Here is a 17,188-nt window from a genome sequence, read left to right as displayed (position 1 = left end):
TGCTGGAAATTGATCACAACAGAGGTGAACCTGCAACTGGGCATCGAATGGATTCATTAGGAAAATATTTCACTGCATACAATCTATTTTTTTGTGCCTTGATAATTCTTAACTGCATAATATTGGTAGAAGAGCGCTGTTTTTTTGCAACAACGGCTGCAAAATACTCATAACTCAATACTGAACTGATGACTGGTTTTCATACATTGTGCACAATGATATAAACTGCATGTTCAATATACTTGAGACATGTCATTTAGAAAGCCTTGCACCTCGGTTAAGTGTCTATTGCTCCGCTTTGCCTCGGTGGGGTGCTGTGCAGTGTAGGATCAGGCTTCTTTTGAAGTAACCACTCACTATAGGATGACTGACATGACAGCAATAATCACTGGAGGGACAAGGCAGAAAATACCTCCTGAGACATTCTTCGTCAAAGGGCGTGTTGACAGCGGGTCAGGCTTTGAATTCCACAGCGCTGTTCAACACGCAAGGTGAAAGTAAACACCTTCTGTACCGACTTATTTACACAGGCTAAGTCTCTAAATCATCAACTCACCTTTATTTCACGTATAATGTACCATTTGATTTTCTCTGACTGAAAGAGACACAATATGACCATTTCATTCATAGTCGTTTTTTCGTCTTTTGTGTGTGAGCGTTGTTTTTTTTTAGTGTGACCTTTATACATATCTGTCTTTAACAGGTGAAGCAGAATTCTTCAATGCAGCTGTTGGTTTAAAGTCTACTGCTGAACTTTAGTAGTTTACACCGGGGATAAAAAATACATTGTGTGCTCACAGGCCCTCGGACCCATACAGTGATACGTCTATGTGTAAGATAACACCTGCTCTGTTGTCATGTGGTCTATCGCTCATTCAGTCAGGTTTATCCGTCAACACATGGAAGGGAGGCCCGCTGGAAGAATCATGAACCAAGGACACATCCATAAAGATTATACAGTGAGGTTGACTGAGCCCATTTCCCTCTGGCGCTGGATATGTAGTCCATTAGGCTGATAATCAGAAAATGTGAACAATAAGTTCCTGCTGGGGAAAGCAGTTTCACACTAGTGCATTTATCCGGAAACAACAGACTGCCTCCAGTGCTTCATGTGGTGACACTGCAGACGCAGTAGCTATTTAAAAAAAACATGATAGGAAGAAAAATGAAAATGCATTTAAAATATTGTAATTTCTGAACTTGGTGACATCCTCCACTCCATGAATATTGATAATATCTCAGATTCCGTTACGTTTTAGCCACTTCAATGATTTCTTAAAAACTTCATAAGTATCGCCTAAGTTAAATATAATTTCTACCACTGAGAAAAAAAAAGATTGAATATAAAAACTGCAGAAAATAAGTAGTTTTGAAAATGTCTACCTGATTTCCATCTAGCTTGAAAGACAAGTTATGAGCCTGACTGTCCCACATACCAGGAAGGACATTGTTTGATTAATAACTAATAGGGAATAAACAATCAACTGCCACTGTTAAACCCGCTGACATGAGGCACGGCTACAAATTCACTGCTTTCAAAGTCCTTCTAAAAATTGGTACGCCGATCTTTCCGAAAGGGTGTGTGTCCATGTTGAGCTGTAACCAATACAGTGTGGAACTTCAGGGACTCCAGTGGCTGTGCACGGCGTGGTTCGTCACGCGGGAGTTGTCTCTCAGCAACATTTCCCCTAAGCAGCTGCAAAGGCAATACAATGAGGAAATTACTCATCTATTAGGAATTTCTTCGCTTGTTTTCTAACTACTCTGCTGCTTACGCTCTGACAAGGTTGTTATCGACAATTAAATGAAAACAACATTCTTATTGTACTCACATGTTAGAGGCCTGAGTGGAGGCAGGCAAGGTGTTCTTGTTGTCCCATGAGAGGACCCAATGACTTTGTGTTGACAGAAGAAGTGTGCAGGATACATCACGTAGGTTTTTTTCATGAGCACCTCATTAGAAATGAACACCTTTCATCTGTGGCTATCCGTCATCTTGTTTTCCCTCTGTAGTGCTCCTTTGTGCTCCAGAAAGAGATGTTTACCCGGTGGAGACCAGTGTATCAGAGGTGCTTCCTGTCCCAACACTGCATGCTACTCAGAAAAGCTGAAACTGCTCTTTGCAGGGTTACCAGGAGAGGCATATGCTTGATAGTTCTATTGTACAAAACTGGACATATATTTGCAAAAGTAGTGGGTTTGACCGCAACAATGCACCAAAGGTACCGTATGTTTTTTTTGTCTGACCCAGTTGGTTTGTAACTGGGCACTTGAGACTCCTGATGTGTTTATCATCCTCGTGGTGAGAGTTTGTGTCGGACGCTAATGGTAACAAACTGGCCCTGATTCACAGGTCCTTTCAGCAGTCCTTCCGTTCCTCTTCAGCAAGCAAAGGAGGACGTGGATCATCAGGAAAGATGTTTTTCGTGGCGCGGAACAGAAATACAACAGGTCAAGGAAATGAAAGGAGGTAACCGCATCATACCGATTCAAGCTTCGACATTTCAGAGAAGAAAAACAAGGCCTTTGTGGCCAAGCGAAAAACGCCTGAAAACTCATGATATTTGCATTGTATTGAATAAAAAAATATGGTCTCTTCATCCTATCCATCAATAGGTCAATTTATCAGAAATTTCGTGACGTAGATTTGTTGGACAAGAAGAAGACAGTGACTGCTCTAAAGCCAGGCGAAGATCGTGCCATTTTTCTGGGACTGGGGATGATCCTCTCTTCAGTCATGATGTACTCTGTCCTGGGGATCACAATATTACGCTCTTATGCAGAAAGGTACGGGCGTGTTGTTTAACGTCAGTTAAGGAGTTAACTGACGTTTCTGGATGAAACATGTTTTATTCATCAGGTGTCCTTGTTGACAAACTGCTTTCAGTGCTCTCTCAACCTGAAAATTGCAAAAAAAGGAAACTCGATTTTAAGGAACAATTCATAGCTCATGCCAATTTACATATCATCCGATTCCCAAAATGTTTTCTGCTGCATTAAAATTGGATTTTCATTTAAATGTCAACCCAGTGTGTGGACAGAGGAAGGTGTGTGCGTTGTTCTCAACTCCACGGTCACAGCAGACATGAACTGTTCCTACAACTGTGGGTCCGAATGCTGGAGAGCCTCCAAGTACCCCTGTCTGCAGGTCTACGTGAGCGTCAATAACACGGGCCGTGTCCGCCGTTTATCTCACAATGAGGAGTCCCAGGACACAAGCTCTGAAGTGAGTACAGACGGCACTGAAGGAAATGCTGAAAAATGCCGCAGACTTACTCCGACCACGATTAAAAGAAGCTACGCAGCCCTCGCTGAAACAAAAAAAAAACGTGACTAACGCCCGACCTTGGTGTCCCCTCAATCCTGTCCTTGCAGTGCGTCTACGTGCCCAGGTGCCAGAAGGACAGGGTGGCCATGCATGTCATAGTCATGAACATCTCCGAGCATCTGAAGGTGAACCAGCAGGTCCCCTGTTACTATGACCCCAGTGAGCAGCAGGAGGCCGTTCTCCTGACGAGGCTGTACGACCATCGCGTTGTCTTCCACTCGCTGCTCTGGCCCTCCTGCATGCTCACAGGAGGGGCCCTCGTTATCGTGATGGTCAAGCTCACGCAGTACCTCTCCAGACTGTGCGAAGAGATAGGGAAGATCAAGAGGTGAAACACGTGCAGTCACTCTCAAAGCATTCGCTGGTTTGGTGATGGACGTATGACATGAAAGGAATGGTTTCTACGAAACAACCTTTCTGTGAACTTTTGTAAGCATTCCTCTTCATATGAGGCATCAGGAATAGCTGACTTTCTCTCCACATCCAGGAGGTGTCTGTTTATCAAATTGAACTGAACGTTCCAAGGGGAAACTTTTAGAAATGCAACAAACAGGCAAGTCTATGACTGGTGTCAACGCATTGTAAAATGCTTTAAGGGAATGTGTTTACAAAAGTTTGTTTTCTATCTCGAATATGGTAAATCATGAGCATGTGGTTTGATATTGACAATACCAACTTAAATTGACAAAACAATGTCCATACGCATTGTTAATGTAGAGGACTATCTCAAACGTTTCTATATTTAGATGATCATGTGTTTACAGCACAATGATATGTTCTTATTTGTTATCTCTGCAACCAGATCATATGTGTTGATCTTATGAAATGTTTTTTCTGTTTGCCGTGACTTTTTGAAAATTGTTCTGTATATTTAGCTTATTTAAAAATGTAAAACACTTTAAAAATCAAAGTGATTGAGACATTATTACACAATGTAAACGTGCATTGGTTTAACAAAAATAGCTTATGTTCAAGAAATAAATTCTGATCTCAGATTCCAGGGTCACAAGTTCACTCTTGAACACAAAAATGACATCCATCTACAGTTTATTGCATAAAGGTAAATAGATAGAAACTTTGCAGGGCCCCTACTAAGCTATGGGCACACACTTTTTTTCCTGCAGTAGAAATAAAAGGTCATTTCCCCAGGATGTTTGTGTGTTAGAAACCACACAGAAAGGATGTACTTCTGCCACACTTGCAAAATCTTTGTACTTTAGTTTGAATGGTTGGCGATAGCCATGGTCTTTGGAGATTATTCCTACCCTTGAATATATGACTTTATTTGAAAATAATGAAGATTACACCAATAGGTATTGTGTTATATAGTTAACAGAAAGCAGACATACTGTCCTAAATTTAATTAAGCAATGACAAATTGTAAATCTACTAGTGAAACTTTTCCTCATCAAACATTTTAATCCTGAGCTTTTCTCGTGTGCTATTTACCGGGCGTTTGTTAAGCTGCAGTTGAATATTCCATAAGAAAAACCGTGGTGTCCACTCCCCGCACTCGTCTCATGACAGCCCGCTTTCTCCAGCAGCTCACACGCGCACTCGGAGTGGGGGGGTCCACGACGATGAGCGTGCTAGCAGCCTTCCGACGGGCTAACGTTAGCTATGCGCGGCTAGCTCGCTACCAAACCGTTCAGGTTATTTTCGGGACGGCACGATGAAGAACATCATGACGTATTATAGACTTATTCCACTATAGCACATTGACAAGATCAACGGGGAGCCAGGGGCGTCTTTTCTCCTAAAACACCGGGTCCGTCCCGACCCCTCGGTGTCATTGTTCGGATGGACCGTCGTTAGAGACAGCGCCGCTGCTTGCGACTTCCCGAGCGGACACGAATGGGATCTACTGGGCTAGCGGCTGCCACTGGGTGTCCTGGCGGATTAGCTTCGCGGCTAACCGGTTGGCGTTAGCTATCTGACACAGGTAGCTCGGTATTTGTTTGTGTCGTGTGTTGTGTGTTGACTTCTAGCTGTTATTCCACGTTAACGTGGTTACATTGTGGGAACGACAGGGTAACAGTAGCGTATGTCTCGTGTACTCGTACTGTAGCGTTAGATGGCATCGGTCTCCTTAGATAACTTGGCTAGCTTGATTCCCTAGCTAGCTAAGAAATGAAACCCAACGTTAACGTTGATCCACCGGGCAGCAGCAGCAGTACAACACCAACTAACGGGCGGAAAAGCTGTAACTTGGCAGCGTTAGCCGCTGTTAGCGTCTATTTCAACGCTCGCTAGCAAACATGTTTGTTTACATGCTTTTGAGGCGCTTTCATTTTACACACCACTGGACATTTTTTTTGTATCAGTTCATTGCTGCCCTCCCCGAGTTAGCCTTGAGTTATTTTAAACACCAACTCGCTAAGCGAAAGTTCTTTTCGTGTAGTTTGCGGTCCGCTGTGATGACATATTTTGTTCTCGTTGGGTAAAAGCTAACGCGGTAATGATTGACAAACGTGTGCGGTGACATCTTGGATGACCGCTAAGTTTAATTGTGACAATTCGATGTGTCCCTCCAGGCTCACAAACACGCATCAGTAAAATATGGGGTGTTGCTTCAGGCATTCCCTGTTATGCTGTTACTGAATTTCACATCAGTTTTGGGCACCCAGCTCTGGGTACCCCCCGGGAGTGTATATTTAGCATCATTATAGCCTGTCACTATGCAACTCTAGCATAGCTTAGGTCAAATGTTTACCACAAGCCTTTTGCATTATTGTGCACAGATCAGTGATTATCAGTTAATTCTGCTTTCTTCTTTCTCACAGCTGGTTGACATTGCACATGTGATAATTAGCCGACTCTGAAATAGCAGATTCCCTGGCACGACCATGCCTCCAAGGCCTTCGTCGGGAGAACTATGGGGGATGCACTTGATGCCCCCCAGCATCCTGGTGGACTGCCTTCTGCCAAATGGCATGATTCTCACGTTGGAGTGCCTCCGGGAGGCCACGCTCATTACAGTCAAGCATGATCTTTTTAAAGAGGCCAGGAAGTACCCTCTTTACCATCTGCTGCAGGAGGAGAGCTCCTACATCTTTGTCAGTGTCACCCAGGAGGCGGAACGGGAGGAGTTCTACGATGAGACCAGGAGGTTGTGCGATCTTAGGCTCTTCCAGGCCTTCCTCAAAGTCATCGAGCCGGTAGGCAACAGAGAAGAGAAAATTCTCAACAGAGAGATAGGTATGGTTCAAGAATTATTCAAAGTTTACATAACAGCTGTACATAGACTGTGGGATTGTAATTACCCATAGTCAGGGAAATTAACATAGTATTGTTGCACTGTAAACAAAGACAAATGTGTTTATCAAGCGCTTGTTCTTCCTTTCAGGTTTTGCCATTGGAATGCCTATTTGTGAGTTTGATTTGGTCAAAGACTCTGAAGTGCAGGACTTCAGACGGAACATTTTAAATGTTTGCAAAGAGGCTGTGGACCTCAGAGACAGTAATGGACCCCACAGCAGAGCTTTGTACGTGTATCCTCCCAATGTAGAATCGTCTGCAGAACTTCCCAGGCACATCTATAACAAGCTAGATAAAGGTGGGACCTTTTTATTGGGTTCTAAATGTGTGGTATTGCAAACATTTACAGTTGTATGGTTTACTCCTTCAAAGCACCTAGAGAAATGATGGGAAAATATTTGAATTTGATCGTTTGTACTCTTTCCCTCAGGTCAAATCATCGTGGTCATATGGGTTATTGTGTCACCCAGCAATGACAAGCAGAAGTATACCCTCAAGATCAACCATGACTATGTACCGGAGCAGGTGATTGCCGAAGCCATCCGCAAGAAGACACGTAGCATGCTGCTCTCCCAGGAGCAGTTAAAAATGTGTGTACAGGAGTATCAGGGAAAGTACATCCTCAAAGTCTGTGGCTGTGACGAATACTTACTGGAGAAATACCCTCTGAGTCAGTACAAGGTAATCTAATTTAATCTTACAAATAACATTGTACTTAGTGGGGGAGAGATCCATTTCATATATAATCAACTCAAATGCTCTTGACATCTATGCGATTAAATGAAAGAGGGAATGTGCTGTTTTAAGGATAGAGACTATACACCTCGTGGTATAGGAGTACAAAAAACGGAATGTCTGTGTTACTGCTCAGTTGTATGTGTAACATCCAACAATTTGCATGCCGATAAACCTAGAAATTGTATGAAAGTCAAAATGTCAACCGGCATGAATAGGACCAAAATGTCACAATCATGGCTGCTTCAAAATGTCACTTTCTGTGTCCTTGACAGTACGTCCGCAGCTGTATCATGTTGGGACGGATGCCCAACTTGATGCTAATGGCAAAAGACAGCCTGTACTCCCAGCTGCCCATAGACAACTTCACCATGCCGTCATATGCGAGGAGAATATCCACAGCGACTCCCTACATGAATGGGGAAACAGCCACCAAGTCCCTCTGGACTATCAATGGAACGCTGAGGATCCGGATACTCTGTGCCACTTACGTCAATGTCAACATCCGAGACATTGACAAGGTACGCTGGTTGTGGTGCTGTGGCTGCTTCACCTTGTTTTATTTACAGCTCCTTTGCTTTGTTTTGTTTTGACAAAAAAATACATTCTGGTGGTTGTCTCTTATCTGCACCTCGTGAAAGATGTGTTCACGCAGTCAGGCGGCCAGTGAACGATATCTCCCCCGGATCAGTGTGTAAACCTTTTGTTGTGGCTGCCCTAGATCTACGTCAGGACCGGGATATACCACGGCGGAGAGCAGTTGTGTGACAACGTCAACACCCAGCGCGTGCCGTGCTCAAACCCCAGGTAGTACACAGTGCAGACTGGCACTCCATAATGGAAACATTTAGCCGCGTGGCCGGTATGAGATTTGATTACGTTGACGCTACCGTCCCCGTTTGTTCTAGGTGGAACGAGTGGCTGAACTACGACATGTACATTCCAGACATCCCCCGTGCTGCACGACTCTGCCTCTCCATCTGCTCGGTGAAGGGAAGGAAGGGAGCTAAAGAGGTTGGCTACATTCAAATCTATAATGCTTTGGTAGAATTGACAACATCGTGGTTACCAGCAAACACTCCTACAGCAGCTATTTAAAGAAATAATGACCAATAGCTTATGACCACTGCAGGGCAGGTATATAGGAGAAGGTCACGTTGTGAAGCTTGTCACCCAAGAGCTCCATGTGGTTGCTCTCGATTGTTTCAGCTCTTTTTGCTGTGGGTAAAACTGTCTAAAAGTACAAAAAGTTATGGAATCCTTTTTTGTCTTTGGAGTTTTCTAGAACAATAACTCTTTATCTTTGCCAGAGCAGTGGGAGAGTTAAGGTTGATATTAATGGGTTGAAACACTTTGGATTACATTTATCCATCCTGTGAATCCTCTAATTATTAAATAATTTCATATCAAAGTCAATACAGAATTTTAATACATTTATTGGCTGTTTAAAAAAAACATTGCCCGTCTGATAAACCACGATAATAGATTTGAATGTCACATTGAAAAATTATTTCAATTCCACTTTCCACTCAAATCCATTTTTTTTTCTTAATGCATCATCTTTCTGGTGTTTTCCTACAGGAGCACTGTCCTCTCGCCTGGGGCAACATTAACCTGTTTGACTACACCCACACACTGGTGGCAGGGAAGATGGCGCTCAACCTATGGCCTGTGCCACACGGCCTGGAAGACCTGCTCAACCCCATCGGCGTCACAGGCTCTAATCCCAACAAGGTGAGCAGCAAATGTCAGCATTGGTTCCACATTGAGTCTCGCTGAGCGGTTTGATGGTGAACTGGTAGATGATGGTAGAAAATATGTTTTTGCAACAATACAAAAACTTTCGCTATAATGCTACGTAGTGTAGTTGTGGAGTGTATTTAAACTGAAAGACGATGGAATAACATTGCATAGAAGATAATCTTTTCAGAGCTCTTTGTTAAACCTTGTTATCCCACCTAATTAAATACTCATTGAGTCAGGGACCTTTTTTGATTAGAACAAATACCTTTCCCCTTCCACCACTTTCTAAACCTGCAGGAAACTCCTTGTCTGGAGCTGGAGTTTGACCACTTCAGTTGCCCCGTCAAGTACCCGGAAATGACCATCATTGAGGAGCATGCAAACTGGAATATATCCAGAGAGCTTGGCTTTAACTACTGCCACACCGGTTTGGTAAGATTTTGTTCAATTTATTTTATTTTGTACATTTTTACAGTCTGAACGCAAGCTCATAGGCACAGGACAGCGGGGAAGTAGTCAGCCAAATAATGGCGTAAAAGTTGATATTCATATAAACACCTGTCGTAGCTATGGTCGATTAACAATGATAACAAGCCTGAATGAGAAGCTCATTGTCAGTCTGAGCAGCCGCCACCTTTTTGTTCCCTCACACCACAGACGGCAACTTCCCTTTTAACTTTAATGAGACACACAACAGCGCTAACTGTTCAGTTTTCATTGACTGTGTGATACTGTGTCTTAGACTAACAGATTGGCGCGTGACAACCCCCTGACTGACACTGACAATGAGCAGCTACGACAGGTGTGCAACAGAGATCCACTCTCTGAAATCACTGAGCAGGAAAAAGACTTCCTATGGAGACACAGGTAATGGGTCTGCACTTTCATACCATTATATGGGGTTCCTGAGTAGTAAAAAAAACAGTGTACTTATTCATTCTCTCCCCCAAACCCGTTCAGACAAGACTGCGCCAACATGCCGGAGATCCTTCCTAAGATCCTCCTGGCTGTGAAATGGAACTCAAGAGATGAGATTGCCCAGGTAAGCTCAGGTTTCCACTGCGGACGCATCTTCATTTTAAAGGGCATTACTAAGTAACGGGTGTTCCTTACTCAGTTGTTGTACTATTGTAACTGATATTTACATATGTTTATATGTATCCAAAGTCAGTAATGTTTTTTTTTCTTTCTGTTTTTAGATGTACTGCCTCCTGAAGGACTGGCCTGCTATCAAACCAGAGCAAGCCATGGAGTTGCTGGATTGCAACTTTCCTGATCCTATGATCAGAGAGTTTGCTGTAAAGTGCCTTGAGAAATACTTAACTGATGACAAGCTCTCCCAGTACCTCATTCAACTGGTGCAGGTGTGTGGTTCATTTGATGCATCAGTTTCCTATACTGTACTAGTGTTTTAATGATGTCAAGCATGTTTAATGGTATTTTCCATGTGTGTTATTTTGTGCCCAGGTTCTTAAGTATGAGCAGTACCTTGATAACCCACTGGCACGTTTCCTGCTGAAAAGGGCCTTAACCAATCAGAGGATAGGACATTTTTTCTTCTGGCATTTAAAGTGAGTTAATTTGAAACGGTCTTCTTTCATTTGTGTAGCCGTGACTTGAAAGTTTAAACTGATGTTTGAATGTCGCTTAAGGGAAACGCTGCCAATTTTCAAGCTGCTTTGTGTTGTTGCAATGCCAACAACACAAAGCCACGGATGACACACATTTAGCGGACGCGCGCTGGCAAATGAGCATGCAGCTCGGGGCGCCGGTAACTCAAAGGAAGGCAGAGCGTTTTCACATACCACCCACATTGCAAGGATACAAAGACGGTTGGAAATCTGCCACATTTCCCTTTTGATTAGTCTTTTTCCTAATCCCAACTGATTCAAGAAATTTACGTGAAAACGGCTTATGTTGGTCGATGTTTTGGGATGCTCTTTACATGTGTGTATTCGTATCAAGGCTGTTGTTACATCTCACATCAGCACACAGGCTGCATTTTCATTTGTGTTCCTCCTACATTTGTTTAGGTCAGAGATGCACAACAAGACAGTGAGCCAGCGGTTTGGGCTGCTGTTGGAGTCGTACTGCCGGGCTTGTGGCATGTATCTGAAGCACCTGAGCAGACAGGTGGAGGCCATGGAGAAACTCATCAATCTCACTGACCTCCTCAAACAGGAGAAAAAAGATGAGGCGCAGAAGGTAATGAGACAGCCGGCATCTGTTAATTGTGATCCACTGAATTGTTGCGTTTAATCTGGTCAACATCTGGACCAATCAAGCCGCACTAAAATGATAGTTTGGATAGTTGCTTTTTTATTTGCTTGCTGTTGACTACATTGCAACCCCACATTAAAAAAACCAAAACTGATTGATCTTTTCAATAATAGGCATTTTTGAATGTGGAATATTCTTTAATTTATATTAATTATATTCACTTCCTTAGAAGGCTTTAACATATAACATATATATATATATATATATATATATATATATGACAATACAAAATGGTACACAAGACCTTCTATAATTGGACTCAAATAAAGGCCTTCACTTGAAAAAAAAACCTTGTGGCTTATTTTGAATAGGACACAAAAAAATGAAAGGTATTTGAATATGTATAGAAATATGATGTAGTAAACCGTTTAGCTTTCTAGCTCAAGAATGTTGACTATGATACTGATGTGCTGCTTACAAGAAGGAGGCTTTGGCCATTAAATCAAGTGTCAGTCATAGTGGTAATGGGTGTCAGATGCAATGCATTTGTTAGCTGGCTAACAAGCAAGTTGAGTTCATATCTTAATGCAACATGATCAATTTGGTAATATAGCATTCATCCATGATGAAAGGACCGGCAACCCGCCACACAGCATAACACAGGTGCTGGTAGAAGCTCCATTCATCTCATTGTGAAGGTTATTTATGATGCTGATGAGGACTCACCAGCTGTCTAAAACTACTATTTGATTAACTCATACATCGCTTTCTGTCTCCCTTTTTTAAGGTTCAAATGAAGTTTCTGGTGGAGCAGATGAGAAGGCCAGATTACATGGACGCCCTGCAGAACTTCACGTCCCCACTGAATCCAGCCCATCAGCTGGGAAACCTCCGGTACGTCTGCACCGTCTCATCTAACTCCTTCCTCGGAAAAACGGCTGGCATTTAAAATAAATTTCCTGTGCGGGTGTTGCTTTGGACTTTTCCTCTCTAAGGGATATAGAGAAGCAAAGTTGTTACGTAATAAAATTCCAGGGTTGTGTGTGTATAAAGTACATTTAGGGACATAATGAACTCCACGCTCTGAAAACAGTGCCTCATTTTACAGGAAACCCAGTTTCTTATGTCGAAATAATGTACATTGTGGTTTGAGAAAGGATTGTGGTGCATATACGTATGCTTTTACCTGTTTCAGTCTGGAGGAATGCAGGATGATGTCATCAGCCAAGCGACCTCTCTGGCTTAACTGGGAAAACCCAGATATGATGTCAGAGCTGCTCTTTCAGAACAACGAAATCATCTTCAAAAATGGAGATGGTGAGTTTTTTCTGTGTTATTCCCGCAGGTCTCTATTGTTGCCTCTCTCTCTATTCAGCCGTCCATACTGCATATCAGCACACACACACACAGACACGAAAAAGCTCTTTCTGAGCACGGAGCATAATTCTTTCCAGGCCTGTGGTTCATATCATGGCACATAAACCCAACCCCATCCCTGTTCTTTACATAGAATTCTGAAAGACAAGCCACATTGTTGGAATCACTGTTAACGCATAGCTGTTTGAGCATTTTGCTGCACCATCTGTGTCATAATTGACTTTGTCAGCTCTGCCCCATAACGCATCGTGGAGTTGATCAAAGGAGCTAATATTCACCTTACTGTCATCCGCCTCCTCGGCTCTCTCCGCCTCCGCAGATCTGAGGCAGGATATGCTGACGCTGCAGATCATTAGAATAATGGAGAACATCTGGCAGAACCAAGGCCTTGATCTCAGGTAGGCTCCTCACTTCACCGCGACAGGAAGGATGCAGGTGCATATTAACAGCTGCTGGATGCTTTTATGTTCTGCACTCGTACACACATGCAGATTAGCAGCAAGCCAGCACAAGTCAGTTAATGTGAAGTCCATCACTGCTTTCCTAGTTATTTGTGCCTCTCTTTATGTTTCTGGTCCTTCCTCCAACAGGATGCTGCCGTATGGTTGTCTGTCAATTGGTGACTGTGTGGGTTTGATTGAGGTGGTGAGGAACTCTCACACCATCATGCAAATCCAGTGTAAAGGAGGCATAAAGGGGGCCCTGCAGTTCAACAGCCACACACTGCATCAGTGGCTCAAGGATAAGAACAAGGGAGAGATGTGAGTGGCAAACACTGGGATTTATACAGCTCTTCCTTATCATGTAGGGTATAGTATATCAGTCATAATGTAAAGACTAATTACAAGATTACGTGTCTAAAACACCTCTTTTTTAAAGTAGAGTAGTTGCATATAGCTACTGAATTGTCTGTTGAGACTCAAGTACTTTTATTCTTAGGTATGACCAGGCCATTGATCTGTTCACGCGCTCGTGTGCAGGCTACTGTGTAGCCACATTTATCCTGGGCATAGGGGACAGACACAACAGCAACATCATGGTCAAAGATGATGGACAGGTAAATATTGCATTATGAATCATTTCTGTGTGTATCGATGCATATTTCCAAAGTAGGGATTGAGTCATATCTACCTTTTCACAGCTGTTCCACATAGACTTCGGCCATTTCCTCGACCACAAAAAGAAGAAGTTTGGGTACAAGAGAGAACGAGTCCCCTTTGTGCTCACACAGGACTTTTTGATCGTTATTAGCAAAGGAACTCAAGAGTGCACCAAGACAAGGGAGTTTGAAAGGTAACACCAGCTATATTTTGATTTTATCAGAATAGAGATTATTCATCATTGACTTATCAGAAATACCGTATGTGCCAGATTTGATTATCCCGCACTCTCTCCTCTTTTATATTGTTTTTTTTATTTCCCGTTTTCAGGTTCCAGGAGATGTGTTACAAGGCCTACCTGGCAATCCGGCAGCACGCCAACCTCTTCATCAACCTCTTCTCCATGATGCTGGGCTCGGGGATGCCCGAGCTGCAGTCGTTTGATGACATCGCCTACATCCGAAAGACCCTGGCCTTGGACAAGACGGAGCAGGAGGCCTTGGACTACTTCATGAAGCAGATGAACGACGCTCACCACGGCGGCTGGACGACGAAGATGGACTGGATCTTCCACACAATCCGCCAGCACGCCATGAACTGAAATGACGACTGACACAAAAGAGGAGTAAACAACGACTGGAACAACAGCAGCGACACACTAAGACCCAAAATAATATTGAGAAGCGAGCGAGGTATTTTCCCCCCCAAACACACTAAGGCCTGGTGATCCTTCTGCCAGCGAGTGACTGTGAAACATTAAATGCCAGAGCACCACAAAAAAAGGGTGCTCAGAAGGGCCTATTTCAGGGACATAATGCCTAAATGCGCCTGTTTCTGCACTATGAACTTCAGCCGACGTCATATTTCATCGGTCTTCTTCATAGGAACTAAGCAAGTGTAATGGACCTCGACAACGTTGGCCTTCTTTTGTGTGAACAAACTATCTACAATACTACTAGATTTTTATTTTTGTTTTTCTATTCCTTTCAATACATCTTCAACCATCAGCATTAAGAAAGCCACATCATGAAGCGGTGTACCATGAGCACAGACGGTTTTTCTAGAGCGGAACACTGCTTCTTTTCCACTACCTATTTCAGAATGATAAAGGCGAGGGAGACTTCGGCGCACACAGCCGGGCGAGCCGAGGCGGAGAGAACGGGGCGATGAGAAGCCCGGCCGGTGACCACAAAATCACGATGACCCCATACTACCATGAAAAAGGCAACTGCAGAACTTCTAGGGGACATGTCGTTAAACACTTAATAGCATTTAACACTTAACGCTAACCAAAATAGCAACTTATTTGTAGCCTACAGATGACGTGTCCTTTAGTGCTATCGCTAGATACCTGACTTTTTACAGCAGAATATCCATAGACACGTAGCGATCAGTGCACATGGTCCTTTTTAAGTCTATTTTCCACTGAGCCAAAGTACTAGATGTTCAACCCCCACTATAGAATTCTTATTGTAAAAAAAAAAGATAAAGAAATAGTCACGACTATTCCAAGTCTCTTGTCTGCACTCAGCACTGATCTCTGCAGTATTTATTTTTGTTTTGTCTATCAGTATTATTTTGTGTCTGATGTTGAAGCACAAGTGTCCGTCGTCCATCCCCCACGCGGTCGTAACACACACGGACCAGAGGAAGCTCCCCGGGTGGTCACCTGTTAGAGATAAAGGCAAGGGGAGGAGCATGTGCGGTGTTCCCTTTGTGTGCTGTTCTGTTACACTATGCAAGTCGTGATACCTAATATGTAACGAATACTGCTTGGAGGAAGAAATGAAACAAGTTGATGTCAAAGTAAGACGAGAGATGAGAGAGATTCTTCTCTCTATCCACCTGCTCACACTTTGTACAGACAGTACATAGAAGAGGACAAAAAAAACCAGAAATCCTACAATGTAACAGAATCCTCTGCTTCTTCCCAACAAAAATAACTCTGAGAAAAGCCTTTGGACCCTGCCTTTTTGCGTCCTCCTTTCAGGTTTCTATTTGGAGCTTCAATCTAAGCCATGTGTATGATGTTTGAGCCGGGGTTTTGCTCCCGTCGTCTTGCTCTCGGTCGCACACACATTTGACAGGTAATTTAAGACCGATTCTCTCCTCACATTTGCCATATTGTCCCAGATCGTGACGTCCAGGTAAAGACGAGTAACCGAAGTGAATTTCCGTCAACCTTCCAAGTGTCTTCTTACCCTCTTTCCTATGATTGTCACCCTTATGTGTGGAAGAATGATCTCTGCAGGTTCGCTCACTGCTCAGACACATACGTAAGAGGTCAGTCATTGTTCCAGCTTTACCAAATGATACACGACAGGGCGGTTTCATGGACACTGTGTGCCAATCCACTTCTTTCTTGTTTTTAGTCCATGGCCATGGACTTAAAAAATGCCAGGGAAACCGATCCCAGCGAGATGCACGAGCTTCTGTACAGGCGACAGAGCAGTGGGCCGGACCCAAAAGGAGAAAACCAGACCCCATAAACTTTATTGAGCAACTCTAAAATAACGCGATGTCCCTTTTGTAATGGTTGTTCCTTTCCTCTCACACTGCTTCATGCATGAGGTCCTTGAATTATCTACTTTTATTTGACCTCCATGTGGTTTACTTGAATTTCGTGTAGAGAAATTACCTGTGTACTTGTGTGAGGTACAACAAAGTCATAACAAAGGTAACCAATACTGACACTGCTACTATATGTGCAAATGCTTTCTTGAATTACTACAGAGGTAATATATTTTTGTATTTTTAAATGTAAGCAAACTCGTATATGTAACTGCTAACCAAAAAAAAAGAAAAAAAAATAAGGCAAGCGAGAGGCATCATGCATTATGTGCACCATCCTACCCAGTAGACAGCTTGTAGTTGTTGAAATGATATGAATGACAAAGCAGAGGTGGATTGTTAAATGAAGGACAGGGACCTGATGCTGTTGCCAGAGTACGATCTTCACGCCAAGTGGAGATCTCTTGCTCTGAGTGGAAGTCTGTAAGCACAATGAGGAAGAAGAAGCTACCTGCATGTTTCAAAAGAAGCAGATCCCATATTTACGTTGTATATCCATCTGAGTATATATCATTCAAAACTCTTCAAATACTTGTTTTAGTTATCCCATATGACAATGTCTGATAAAAAACTGTATGCATTCATTTATTGTATTGTTGAATAAAAACATTCTACCAATCTAAAAAGATAACCAGACATTTTTTTTATTACATTGCTTTTTTGCAAGCAAAATATATGTAATTAATGCATCAATTTTGTGCTTCATTAAAAGATAGCAATTCACGTGGGACTAGACTAATATCCTTCAATTTGTGCCCAACAAGGGAATCTTCCAATGGAAAATCTTTTCTTCTTCAAACGTACTGAATTAGCTTTCAAGGACATTGACACTACGATTACTATTATTTAATATCAA

General features: G+C 42.8%; 2 protein-coding genes across 3 annotated transcripts; both read left to right on the top strand.

The window, feature by feature from the left end:
- The first annotated feature begins 1,898 nt into the window (after positions 1-1,898).
- Positions 1,899-4,198, top strand: kcnmb2a (potassium large conductance calcium-activated channel, subfamily M, beta member 2a). Its single transcript, XM_037458565.2, has 5 exons — positions 1,899-2,222; positions 2,354-2,470; positions 2,617-2,787; positions 3,031-3,226; positions 3,376-4,198. Exons 1-5 carry the CDS (start codon positions 2,038-2,040, stop codon positions 3,658-3,660), a joined length of 954 nt encoding a protein of 317 aa, XP_037314462.1. The 5' UTR covers positions 1,899-2,037; the 3' UTR covers positions 3,661-4,198.
- Positions 4,199-4,845: 647 nt separating this feature from the next.
- Positions 4,846-16,574, top strand: LOC119209321 (phosphatidylinositol 4,5-bisphosphate 3-kinase catalytic subunit alpha isoform). Of its 2 annotated transcripts, XR_005119540.2 has the most exons (22): positions 4,846-5,270; positions 6,112-6,526; positions 6,675-6,884; positions 7,017-7,267; positions 7,597-7,842; positions 8,043-8,128; positions 8,230-8,335; positions 8,903-9,055; positions 9,362-9,496; positions 9,807-9,931; positions 10,025-10,106; positions 10,264-10,428; positions 10,532-10,635; positions 11,098-11,269; positions 12,072-12,178; positions 12,480-12,601; positions 12,981-13,059; positions 13,252-13,422; positions 13,601-13,718; positions 13,803-13,954; positions 14,092-16,044; positions 16,134-16,574. XR_005119540.2 is itself a non-coding variant. In XM_037458564.2 (21 exons), the coding sequence occupies exons 2-21, from the start codon at positions 6,175-6,177 to the stop codon at positions 14,360-14,362; spliced, it is 3,207 nt and encodes a 1,068-aa protein (XP_037314461.1). In that variant the 5' UTR covers positions 4,846-5,270; positions 6,112-6,174; the 3' UTR covers positions 14,363-16,574. The 2 variants fall into 2 exon arrangements, 1 of the variants encoding a protein (XP_037314461.1); XM_037458564.2 differs by having other exon boundaries at positions 14,092-16,574.
- The last annotated feature ends 614 nt before the right edge of the window (positions 16,575-17,188 follow it).

Source organism: Pungitius pungitius, chromosome 15, assembly GCF_949316345.1.
Source record: "Pungitius pungitius chromosome 15, fPunPun2.1, whole genome shotgun sequence".
Taxonomy (NCBI): domain Eukaryota; kingdom Metazoa; phylum Chordata; class Actinopteri; order Perciformes; family Gasterosteidae; genus Pungitius; species Pungitius pungitius.
This window is presented reverse-complemented; position numbering and strand designations above follow the sequence as displayed.

Bases quoted from the DNA above. Each gene is read 5' to 3' on its own strand.
- kcnmb2a (XM_037458565.2), top strand. From the start codon at position 2,038: ATGTTTACCCGGTGGAGACCAGTGTATCAGAGGTGCTTCCTGTCCCAA. The intron at 2,471-2,616 runs GTAACCGCATCA...ATCCATCAATAG, and splicing joins GGTCAAGGAAATGAAAGGAG to GTCAATTTATCAGAAATTTC. The intron at 3,227-3,375 runs GTGAGTACAGAC...CTGTCCTTGCAG, and splicing joins CCCAGGACACAAGCTCTGAA to TGCGTCTACGTGCCCAGGTG.
- LOC119209321 (XM_037458564.2), top strand. From the start codon at position 6,175: ATGCCTCCAAGGCCTTCGTCGGGAGAACTATGGGGGATGCACTTGATG. The intron at 13,060-13,251 runs GTAGGCTCCTCA...TTCCTCCAACAG, and splicing joins AACCAAGGCCTTGATCTCAG to GATGCTGCCGTATGGTTGTC. The intron at 13,719-13,802 runs GTAAATATTGCA...ACCTTTTCACAG, and splicing joins TGGTCAAAGATGATGGACAG to CTGTTCCACATAGACTTCGG.